Source organism: Macrobrachium rosenbergii, chromosome 37 (genome assembly GCF_040412425.1).
Source record: "Macrobrachium rosenbergii isolate ZJJX-2024 chromosome 37, ASM4041242v1, whole genome shotgun sequence".
In the NCBI taxonomy this organism is placed as follows: Eukaryota; Metazoa; Arthropoda; class Malacostraca; order Decapoda; family Palaemonidae; genus Macrobrachium; species Macrobrachium rosenbergii.
Window position 1 is genome coordinate 12,121,198 of NC_089777.1, and position 12,376 is coordinate 12,133,573.

The 12,376-nt window shown below is 41.2% G+C and overlaps 1 protein-coding gene and 1 long non-coding RNA gene across 2 annotated transcripts in view; one reads left to right on the plus strand and one right to left on the minus strand.

Moving 5' to 3' along the window:
- The window catches only part of LOC136825305 (tubulin beta-1 chain), a 5,094-nt gene extending 304 nt beyond the window's left edge, over positions 1-4,790 (plus strand). The window contains exons 1-4 of the mRNA XM_067081442.1: positions 1-1,009; positions 2,893-3,124; positions 3,261-3,505; positions 3,821-4,790. The exon at positions 1-1,009 is cut by the window's left edge and continues 304 nt beyond it. Coding sequence (XP_066937543.1) covers positions 953-1,009; positions 2,893-3,124; positions 3,261-3,505; positions 3,821-4,642 — 1,356 coding nt within the window. The 5' untranslated portion in view covers positions 1-952 and the 3' untranslated portion in view covers positions 4,643-4,790. The remainder of the gene's footprint in view (positions 1,010-2,892; positions 3,125-3,260; positions 3,506-3,820) is intronic.
- The window catches only part of LOC136825307 (uncharacterized), a 302,288-nt gene extending 290,223 nt beyond the window's left edge, over positions 1-12,065 (minus strand). The window contains exon 1 of the long non-coding RNA XR_010849295.1: positions 10,714-12,065. This is a non-coding gene — a long non-coding RNA (uncharacterized lncRNA). The remainder of the gene's footprint in view (positions 1-10,713) is intronic.
- Positions 12,066-12,376: the final 311 nt, after the last annotated feature.

A 12,376-nucleotide genomic window follows, 5' to 3' on the forward strand; every position in this document is an offset into this window, starting at 1 on the left:
GCAAGGACACTGTCATTTCAAATCTACTTTGTATTTCGTTGCTGTTGAATCGTATATATCTTGAAGATGCATTATGAAAGAAGAATTTCCCTAGCAGATACCATCTCCAGATCAAATATGTCTCTTGCAGAATGGTTATTTTTCCTACCACTGTAAAGACTTCGACCTGACAGTAACTTTTAAATTTTCTCTCGAATGTTCTCGAATTGAATGACGATTTCAAGACAATTATGTTAAAAGAAATGATAAAGTTTGGCACACGTGAAAAAACAAAGTGAATAACTCTTGCCATAACATGTCTCAGGCTTCCAAATTAATAAGGACATTTAAAGAAAAGCCTTTTAACCCGGGGTATTGTGCGTTCCTAAAAAGGAAGCACACATACCCAAATAAGACGAGAATGTCGCTACCAAAGAAAGGTTGATGTGTCGATGGCTGCTGTGCTTTGCCGAGATGGAAAGTTTCCTTTTGATTTAGCTGGATATCATTTTGAAAGACTGAGTGTTAGGAATTAAGATACGTCTGAATGGCAGGAGACAATCCTGCTAAACAAATACAGCTTTGTGATTTATATAATACGACTGCAGACGGTTAGCAAATAACCTTCATGGGGGCCTCTCGAGCCGCAGTTTGAATCGGCCGGTAGAGCGGCGTTGGGAACCAAATGAAATTCTTTTTATTATTGACATTCGAAATGCAATTACACATAAGATAATATATAAAGACAAATCTATAAAACTGGTGTCCGAAACGATTTCATCATTTTACGAACACGGCAGAAGCTAAAAACCGCTTATAAACGATGACGTAATGTTGGGTTCTCTGTTGACATCTGGCAGCCCATCCCTGAGCCCGCTCACCTCACCGCGCGGCGATCCAGCTCCAGCAGCATCGCAGTCGGCAGAACCAGTCGTCACTCGGCATCAAGAAGACACACACGTACTCGTCCACCATGAGGGAAATTGTACACATCCAGACCGGGCAGTGCGGAAACCAAATCGGTACCAAGGTGAGATATAATCATGTAACAGTGGTTTATTTTAAGTGGATTTCGTGAGTGCACAATGTCCGTATTTCTCAAAAATTGAATGGGATGAGGAGAGGACCGACCGGCGAGCGAGAGTTCAACTGTCATGCCGTCGGGGTTGGAAGGAGGCGGCGGAGGATATCGCGGTGATGACCGGTAACTTTTTCAAACAGTTTCCCCCGCCCCCCCTGACACCAACCTCTGTCGCCTTGGCCGGTTGATGGCGGACGTCGTCAATTTTCGAAGCTTTAAAATGCTCAAGTGCGTAGATTAGAGTGGAACTTCAAAACTGATTATTTCGTAAGTCCATTAGGATTAGACCGAACTTAATAATTTATAACATGCACCAGGTTCTCTTTGTAGAACTGTACCACAATAAATTGGGCAGCATTAGCGTAAACCTGTTTGGAAAGCTATTTCGACGACCAGAATTCATGTCAGAACTAGCCAAATTAACATTTTCAGCGATGCGCACACTTGTATCAAAACGAACATAGTGCGTGATAAAACTTTCAAATGAGGTTTTTTTTCACGTAAACTGCAGTCTTAAATGTTGATACGTAATTTAAATCTGCCCTCAAGGCCCTTGGTGTCGTGTGGTCTGAACTGGATTATCAACCCGGTCCCGGTAATGAGGCAACAGCTTTAGCCCAACACCGGCATTCTCGGGTTTCCTTGTTAAGTTGAAGATTAACAACCATATTAAAATGCATTTCTGTCCAGGGCTCCTCGAAGTCTTGTTTGCAGGTAATTTACATTCGGTCAGATGATTGCCTCAGTATTAAAGGTTGTTTAGCCTAGCCCCAAGTGGGACGTGGCATGACTCATCAATAAATTTCGAATAGGATTTTCCCAAAAATTACCTTAGATGAAAAGTAAGTCTTTTCAGGCAATTATTTTACCCTTAACCCAGCTGTTGGGGAAAAATCGTTTAAGTAAGACGAACTAGCCTATGGCCCTGGGTACAAGAATGAAAGTGATGACTGGTGGTGGGGGAGTTGAGGTGAGTTAAGTCTACGGATTAATCACGCCAGTTTCAGAGTTCGTAGGAATCTCTCATGATTAGCTGAATGACACAGCCCCTTTATTTGTGGTAACGCCGCGTTTACGTCCTTTGACATTAAAAATGCAGGTAGGTTAGTGTATCTGACCTTTCATTCGTAATATAAACTAAAATAGATCTATGGCAAGTTGTCATCTCTATCCCCCGTCCATAATTAAAATTCCAAGAATACGATTATCCAAACATCGTATGAGACGTAGGTTTGTTGTCTTAATATTTGTGCGCCCTTAACCTTCGTGATTTTTCCATATCGGCAATGGGCGTAAACAAAATTACCCTACCGTATCTAGATGCAGTGACATTTCACCTTTTGTGGATTGGTAGCACAATCATATTTTCCAAAGCCGCCATCTTTCATTGATGATGGTCATGTCGGTTGATTTGGTGCTTAGACGAAAGAAGTGGAGATAGTTGTTTTTGGTAGACAAATTAATGGACCATATTTCTATTTTAAGAACTTCATATAGACTTTCAGGTGCTCCAGTCCATATTCTATTTGCAAACTAAAGTGGTGCTGTTCTTGCAGTGTTAGACAGAGTTCTTTTAGGATAGTTATGCTAATAACTTTTGTTATCAATTGCAAGCGAGGCCCGACATAGCTTAATCAAATATATCCCAAACAAAACATTATAGTTAAATGTTTAATGGCCTTATGTCTGTGCAATCCTTGGTTAGTTGCTGTTGTTTTCATAGCCTTAAAGGATTTAAAGTTATTTAAGGCATACCATATAATTCCCAAATTTAATAGCTTTTATTTTTCTAATACTGTAAGCCAAGATGCTAATAAACTTTATCTTTCCAGTTTTGGGAAATCATCAGCGATGAGCACGGTATCCAGGCCACCGGAGAGTACACGGGAACAGATAAAGACTTGATGGACCTCCAGTTGGAGAGAATCAACGTCTATTACAATGAAGGTAACCAGGGGAAATACGTACCTCGCGCAATCTTGGTCGATTTAGAACCCGGTACTATGGACAGTGTGAGAGCAGGCCCCCACGGACAACTCTTCAAGCCAGACAGCTTTGTTTTTGGTTAGTTTAAAAGATCGTGTGCTTGTGGTTAACTGAGATGTAATTTTGGTAAGATGTATGATGCAAAAAATAAGCCATATACTTCAGTCAATTTGAATTTTGAGGGAAGAAACTGTGAATAAATCTCGCATTCCAGGTCAGAGTGGTGCTGGCAACAACTGGGCCAAGGGACACTACACAGAGGGTGCTGAATTGGTGGACAGTGTCTTAGATGTAGTTCGTAAGGAAGCAGAAAAATGCGACTGCCTGCAAGGGTTCCAGCTTACTCACTCCCTTGGGGGTGGCACTGGCTCTGGTATGGGTACACTTCTAGTCTCAAAAATCCGTGAAGAATTCCCAGACAGAATTATGAACACATTCTCTGTCGTCCCATCACCCAAAGTAAGTTTTCTGATATTGTACCAAGATGAACATGTTCTTTTCTTATATATATATTAAGTGTAACATTTTCAATTTGGAAGTTATACTTATGGTGTGATGTTAAAATGTTATTAACTGGTATTTTCATTCTTGACACCTATGAATTAGTTTTTCTTTGACAACCTAACCTATGTTAACTTGCATGATAGCCAGTGCCCTGGTATTTTAAATTCAGTTAAAGTATAAAAACATAAGTGCATTGCTGTTGCACATTTGTTTAGTAAAATTATTAATCTTAGTATATATTCCAAAATTGTAACAAATCCTCTTTTCCAGGTATCCGACACTGTTGTGGAGCCCTACAATGCCACCCTTTCTATTCACCAACTAGTCGAGAACACAGACGAAACCTATTGTATCGACAACGAGGCCCTATACGATATCTGCTTTAGAACCCTCAAACTCCAGAACCCAACCTATGGTGATTTGAACCACTTAGTGTCCCTAACAATGTCAGGTGTGACGACCTGCTTCAGATTCCCAGGTCAGTTGAATGCTGACTTGAGGAAATTGGCAGTCAACATGGTACCCTTCCCACGTCTTCACTTCTTCATGCCCGGTTTTGCTCCCTTGACAGCCCGTGGATCTCAACAGTACAGAGCCCTCACTGTTCCCGAACTTACCCAACAGATGTTTGATGCCAAGAACATGATGGCAGCTTGTGATCCCAGACATGGCAGATACCTGACAGTTGCTGCCATTTTCAGAGGCAGGATGTCCATGAAAGAGGTTGATGAACAGATGTACAACATCCAGAATAAGAACTCCTCATTCTTTGTTGAATGGATCCCCAACAATGTCAAGACTGCTGTGTGTGATATCCCACCCCGAGGCATCAAGATGGCCTCTACCTTCATTGGAAATTCCACTGCCATTCAAGAACTTTTCAAGCGTGTTGGAGAACAGTTCACTGCTATGTTCCGCAGGAAAGCTTTCTTGCATTGGTACACTGGTGAGGGTATGGATGAGATGGAATTCACTGAAGCAGAGTCCAACATGAACGATTTGGTCTCAGAATACCAACAATACCAAGAAGCTACTGCTGATGATGAGGCAGAATTTGAGGAAGAAGGGGAAATTGAAGGCGATTATGCATAAGTTTTATTCCTATTTTCCATAATTTTTTGATTTCTATTTTTCATGTGTTGTACATTCCCTTTCATTTTATTCATTGGCAAGATCAAATAGGAACAAACATTTTCTTCCATTTCTTTCTATTTTTTGTAAGTAAATAATTTATAAAGCAGGCTGCTTTTTGTCTACCCTAATGTAAAGTAATAGGTTAATCTGATTAACAGGGAATATCTTGTGATGGAGTCCTGTAACAACAGTGGTAGAATTTTAATGGAATAATTTAATGCTGGCAGACGAATGGAGGGAACTTAACGAAACATGTGGCACTGCTTAAAGGCCCCACTTTCATTATTGTGCATACAAGTGGGAATAGTTGAAGGTTTGAATAAATGACTTCCAGCATGATTTTTAATACGTCTGTTAGTCCTGAACGGTTTATATTGGAAAAAGCTGCGCAACTGGCTTGGTTCTAAGGTAAGCAACTATTCTACCCAAATTCTGGAGGATTTTTGAATTTCAATGATTTCCTACCAAGAAATGATTGAAAGAATGGAGTACTTGGTGAAACTTATCAGCAGATGTGATACCCAGTTCCTGTAGAAAATTTCTAACCAACTAACTACTACAGCAATAACAGCCTCAGCTGATGCCTTACGACGATGAGTCCATCTTGTTAATAGGGAGTGCTAAAAACTGGTGACTAGTTAACCACTTGTACAATTAACACAGTGTGGTCCTTGAGTATGTTGGATATGTTTATATTTACCAATTAGGTGCCTGTCAATGTGGTTTGTGTGCCATTTGAAATTTCTCATTTAACTATTCTTCAGAAATGCAAACCCTGACAATTTAGCTTAGAAGCTTGTTGAAATTAAGGAACACTAAATTTAACTACTGTGGTTGCTGCTTGCTTGCAGTGTCTATCCATCAATGAAGCAAGGTACTTTCCTGTCAGACATGCAGGGAATGTAAAACTTGAAAGAAAATGCACAGGCTACTAATGTCTGCACTTTTCCATGTTTCAGCTAGGAAAAGAGTCTTTCGGTAAATCTGACTGAACTTGGGGTCCCTCTATACTTTCAGAAGATGAGATTCCTATTCTTTGTTCACAGTAAGGCTGGTGATCTGCTCTGGACTAACCATAACCCTTTAGGTATTCACATGAGTGTTCATCTGTGTGTCATCTCCCCTCCCATACCAAGTAATATTGTCGTTGTAGAGGGGCTTTGGGTTAGGGGTCATGGGCTGGCTGGGCAACCATTTGGTCTCCATCTTGGACCCCTCCTCTAGCCTTGGGCTTTGGTACTATACTTGACCAATTTTGGCTTGTTTTTTTCTTAATCTTTCATTTTATCATTCTTCTTTCGCACTATCATACAAATCCTCTGCCTTTGTACCCCGGCTATCCCTTAGGTGTGAGTGTTTGTGCTGCAAGGGTAGAAGGCCAACTTTGGGTTGGTCTTTAACAGCTTCCTGGATGCTGTAGGACACTGCCCTTGTTTTTTCTTTTTTGCTCTTACTCCTTCATGCGAGGCTCTCAAGAAGTGGATTGTATATTTCCCTAGCATATATCCTGGCCCATATGGCCAATAATGGAAATCAAACAAATTCTAAGGGTTTGGGGACTGACCCTGCTCACAGTCAGACCCCTGAATTTTTGGGCTTCCCTGATTTAGTTAAGAGACCATGAGCCAGACTACTCGCCGAGAAATCCCATCATCCCTACTCTTTTACCAAGTTGCTTGTTATCTTGGGACATGATGCCCCACGCTCCCTTTCCACTAATTCCTCTTTGGTGACTACTCTACAACCATATGAACCACAGTGTTCTACCATGAAACAGGTTACTACAGCATCTCTTAACTCATAAAAATTTCATAAGGCTTGAACGCCATACTTTCTACCCACCCAGCCCTTATATCAACCTTCTTTGGACCCCAGAAGTGGGACAAGTGCTTCATCATCCCCCCGACTGCTCCTTACGCTAACAATACACTCCACTTTAAAAAGTGCCTGCAGAGACAGGTAGGAATGGTGAAATTCCTAACAAGACGCGACCACTCACGTCCTGTTATGGTGAACACAGAGGCTCAGGCTCGAGCAATGTCCACCCTCAAAGACCTACAAGGTAATGCCTTCCCTACCACCCCACATCCTCATCTTAACCGTTACACTGGAATAGTGGTGATACCCTCTGAGCAGTGCCCGATTGACAACGCGTCTCAAAGAGCTAAGTGACTGCCATGAAGTTCTCCATGTTGCATACTACACTGGGGACAAGAGCAACAGAAAATATCCAAAAAAATTTTTGCAAAAATCACATTCAAGGGGCAAGACTCCCCCATGTCAGTACCAAAAGTGCTGGCATTTCAACCACCCAGCCAAATTTGGCAGATCACAAGCACGCTGGCCCATTTGCAGCTCGCCTGACCATGATCGAGCAAATTGCCACTCACAAGAGCGTATTTGCACCAATTGCGCAGGCAAACAATGCTTTTTTTACTGTGGTTGCCCTGTCTAAAAGTGTGAATCAGAAGTGGCTGCCCTTCGCTTCAAGAAGCAAGACAGGAGGCTTGCCGGTTTGGCTTTACCACTGTCACCCTGGCCCAGATCATGACAACAGCAAACCAAACGAGCAAAACCACCACGAATATCACACCACAACCAACCCTTCCCACCTCCTCTTTAATTCCCCAATCCACTACCACCACTTGTACTTCTTAACATCATCCCTTTCTTTGTCCAAACTGCTGCATACAGCTAAAGCACCATCATCCACCACCTCTTCCCGTCTTCCTATCTCAAGTGTAACTTCGTCAAACCCTTTTGAGGTGTTGAATTCAGAGACAACTTCTAAATCCTTATCTTCCCATCCCTCACCCTCTTTAACACAACCCCCACACAAAGAAATAAACACCAAATTGGAACAACTCCAAAGACCAATAACAAATTCTCTCCTTCCAAGTTTTCCCAGTCACTTCCTGTTTGCCCTCCACCCAAGAAACCCTTACAGCCAAATCTCCTCCGGAAACCATGAAGGACATTGAGGATTACACAAACCCAACCTCATCCCCAAGACCCCAACTTCCTCTCACACAAAATATGCTACTGTTCATCATACCATTGCTGAGGTCCACAACCCTCCCGCTATCCTTCCCCCGACTCCCCTGCAAACTTCCACAGAATCTAAACCTGCCTCACCTTTCCCCCTACCTGTCTCCTTTCCTACCCAACCTTCCACTCAGACCTCTGTACAGAGAAAAAGTATCCTTGACCTTGCTTTACCACCAGTTATTCCTGACACCCACCTGTCCCTACTTTATACTGAAGACAGTCCATCCCCTCTAACAACCCTACCTCAATCATATCGACTATAATATCATCGTATATCTCATTCCCTTTGTCTACTCTAGTGGAATATTTAAGGATTCCAATCCCACAGACATGATCTCAGATATCTCCTCACAATCACCACCTGTGGCAAGCATACTGACAGCAAAACTATATGCCATTTTGTTTGCACTAAAACAACTTCTAATCTAACCCTCATCATCCTTCGTTATTTTCCCAGACTCTGCTAATTCTTTATCCCTTATCCAATCTACTGACTGCATCCATCCTGTAGTCCGTGAAATTCAGGATTGGCTCTTTCATATTTCACTCGGGAAAAAACTAGTCTGGTTCTGCTGGACCCTGAGCCATGTAGGCACCCTGGCTAACAAGCAAGTGGACTCTTTGACCCGCTATGTGGCTTTGTCGGGATGCCTACATTTCACAACCATCCCACATTCAGGTTACTTCCCATTCTTCTGTAAATAGTTACTAAATAGCTGGCAACAAATAAATATTCTTTATCCAATATAACCTACCAACCAATAATTCTGACCATACTGTATCTATAATCAGCATAACATAGCACCATATGGTCCCCAAGGCCTGATGCTTGATTGATATTAATTCAATTCAATTCAATTGGTGTCTACTTGGACCCAATCTCCAGTGTTTTACACTTGATGTGTTACCTAGATCTGCTAATTCGGGCGTCCTTCGAGACGCTGTCACTTCAGAACAGTTTTTTTTTTTTTTTTTTTTTTTTTTTTTTTTTTTTGTCACAGGGAGGTAATTGTGATAACCGGGTGAGGTAAGATCTTGTGCCTCACCAGCAGACTTGGGCATACCTAGACATGAAAGTAGTGCGGGTCTTTCCTTCAGATTCTCATGTCAGTGTGGTTCCTGTCGTGACAAGGACAACCAGCACAGCTTTGGCAATTAATCCTAAGTCACTTGTCATCCATCAAACTCGTCCTGCACTGGCAACTCCAACCTGCATTCACGTCAGTAGCAACATTGATCGGCCTCGAGCAACTCCCTCCCAGCTCATTCCCTTGAACAGAGAGGTAAGGAAGGACCCTGCTTGGAGGCTGGATAACCTGGACCTCCTTGTGACAGTTCCTTTGAATTTAATACATCCAGAAATGCGTGTAGACAGGACAAACCTCATCTGCACATGAACATTTTGTAAATATGAGCCTTGCAAACATTCCGAGAACCGACAAAGTAGAATAATTTTTTTCTTCGGTATACAAACCAGTCTTTCATCAATCTCGTTTCTCTACCACCTCATTCAGTCCTTCCTACGAAAGGAAAATTTACTTAGGAAACTGTAGGGGGGATTCAAAATTTCAATAATTTTCAAGCTTGCAGTGAGGAACATTAATACTGTAAACAAAAGGCTCTCTGGTCTCGCATGGTGAAATGTGAGCTTTAATTAAGTGTGTTTGCAGCGTCTATTCGGCCCCAAACTGCATCCACTTGCAGACCTTTTCTGTACCTCCATTCTCACTTCCTTTCAGCAATCTTGATATCCAACCTCTCTATTGTCTTAGTGCAAATGTGGGGTTTTCTCCGAGTTTTAACTCTAGACCCAAGTACTTCTTTTCATTAATTTTCAATGACTTTATTTGCTGTCCAATCACTCGAACTCCTTCATCCCTTTCTTTGGCACTGAATGGCTGAAGCCTGAAGGTGCCCCAGTGCTCGGCTTTTTAGCCTAAATTCCATAAATCCAACCCAGTCCATAATTGGCTCTGTCAGTATTCCTGGAATACTTTAAAAATTGGTTATCTTTCTAATACGAGAAAGCTGAGGTTTTGAACTTAACTAAGAGTGACTTTGTAGGAATTTTATGGCTAGAAGTCTAATGAGATGGCTGACTGAATCTATGCAGGCACAAAATCGAGAACATTTTGATCAAGTCCTGTTTTCTAAAGGACCCAGAATTGCCTACCTTCTTCACTTAACAATATATGCAAATAAAAAGGAAAATATTTTCGAGTAATACAGAAAGCAATACACGATTAATTAGTGTTGTCGTGTCCGCATCGTTGTTTACAACAAATTTACTCAGACTGCTGCTAATGTATTGTTAACACGAGTACATTGTAAGAAAAATGCGTGGCACATTTATCGTAAACAGCTACACCCTCAATTATGTCATCTGTTTATAAACGTAAAAAAAAGCTATTATTTAGTGCAAAATAAAAATTTTGTACTGTTACGAAACTATTCCTGGCCGGTACTGTCATGTGACGTTCGCTCATTTAGGGATCATATTAATGAAATCTCAAGTCTGCATAGTCCATAAAAAAGTAAAATGAATGTTCGTACCTTTGGATGTATTTTAGACTTTGAACATGACATTAAATGTTGTTTCATAAAACTTTTATGGACTCATAAACTTGTGTACTCCGTAGGGGGTTAAGCATTCTTTGCAGCGTCCCTTCGGCCCTAGTTGCAACCCCTTTCGTTCCTTTTACTGTAACTCCTTTTATATCCTCTCTTCCATCTTACTTTCCACCCTCTCCTAACAATTGATTCATAGCGCGACTGCGAGGTTTTCCTCCTGTTACACCTTTCAAACCTTTTACTGTCAGTTTCCGTTTCAGCGCTGAATGACCTCCTAGGTCCCAGTGCTTGGCCTTTGGCCTAAATTCTATATTCAATTCATAAATTTGTGTAATCATATTTTCCGTGTGTTTACTCTTAAAGTATTAATTAAAATTTACAAAGGAAAACATAATTGAGGCGGTACTTACCTCATGATGCGATGACAAGGCTATATCGGCGTGCAAAATTTTTCGGTATGATGATGCCTCTCTGGTCCTTGTAAATAGTGACAAATTAAATTTCGGCTTATTCCATCTAAATGTATATTCGTTACCCCACAACCAATCCGTTTCAAGTTCGTGTGGGTGGCTGTATAAAATGTCGAACTTGTCACTACTACGTTCATTCTGTAACTCCTGATTCAACCATGAAACACCTTGTAGAGGTTAATGCATCACTGAACTTGACGTGGTGGACTGTAGTCATTACTAAAGGGTATTTGCTGCGTCCATTCGCCTTTCCCATCCCTCAGCCTGCTGCATACACATTATAGCATTTTACTAAGCCTCCATCCATGCTTCATATCTTTTATCTTGTTGTCCAACCTCTCTAACTTACTTTTCTCCAGTTTCATCTTGAAAGCCTTGTACTTCGTCTCATTCACTCTCTAATCTCGTTATCTATGCTGTTCAACCTCTCTCGCTTCCTCTTCTCGCTGTCGTAAGCGATGGATGGCTGAGTTCCCAAGTTTTTGGCTTTATAGCCTAAAATTTCAAACTCCATTAATTCAAGGATCAAAACACATACTAATTGGAAACCTTGCATATTTCAATTGTTAGAAATTCTATAGTCGTTTAAATAAAAAATAATCTTGTTCACTAGTAGGCCTAAAGCTTCTTCAAGTACTGGGAACTTACAGGCCTATAGGAACCGCTTCGATAGCAGGATAATAGCCATATAGCAAAGAAGCAAGGGAAAGAGAGAAGCATCGCCTCGTTCAGTATTATAAACAAAAGTTATATATCTACTCTACTCTGCACGTGTATGTCTCCAACAAGAAATCTGATTGGCGTTTTCCAATCCCACGCACTAAGTGGCGCCATGTTTGATTTGACCAATCGCAAGGTACGAGATGGTAGTATTTTTTTTCTCTTTTCAGTAACGTTAAACGTGAACTGTACCCCTTCGATGAATTTAAAATTAAAACCCGATCTTGTAATCACTTAATTGTTGCACTAAAATGTACTACAGGTATTTACGAGAAATTAAAAGACTGGGCATTTCACACTCGACCGCGCAACACAACTATAACTGTACAGACTGATCACTGCCGCCTTCGTAATGACTTTAGTAAACTATTTCCAAGGGTTATTGAATTATAACTCAACCAAGATTTAGCTTCATTGTTAACAAAATGACTCGGAATTGTGGTACTTTTTAACGTTAACTGTTGTTAGGTTTATTATCCGTATGCCAGCAAGAACAATTGTTTAGAAAAGCAAAGCATCAAATGAGCTTCTTTCTCGAGGGAGACCTGCAGGCAGTGTCAGCCACTAGTCTTCTTCTTCGATTTAGGCAGCGACTTCCCAGCACGGGCTCTTGCTCTCAGAGCAGCCCTTAATGCCAGTAGTCTCTCTTCTTGCATAAGTAATACCCCTTCAGGGGACTTCTCTGTGATTAGCAGTGTGATCCGAAGTTGGTAACGTGGAAAATAAATTGCTCCTGAGAAGCTACAAAATGGGAAAGGAGACGATTTCAGTGGAGCAAGCAGGTTACTCCGCGCCCACCATTAATATTTAGTCTCTCTCTCTCTCTCTCTCTCTCTCTCTCTCTCTCTCTCTCTCTCTCTCTATATATATATATATATATATA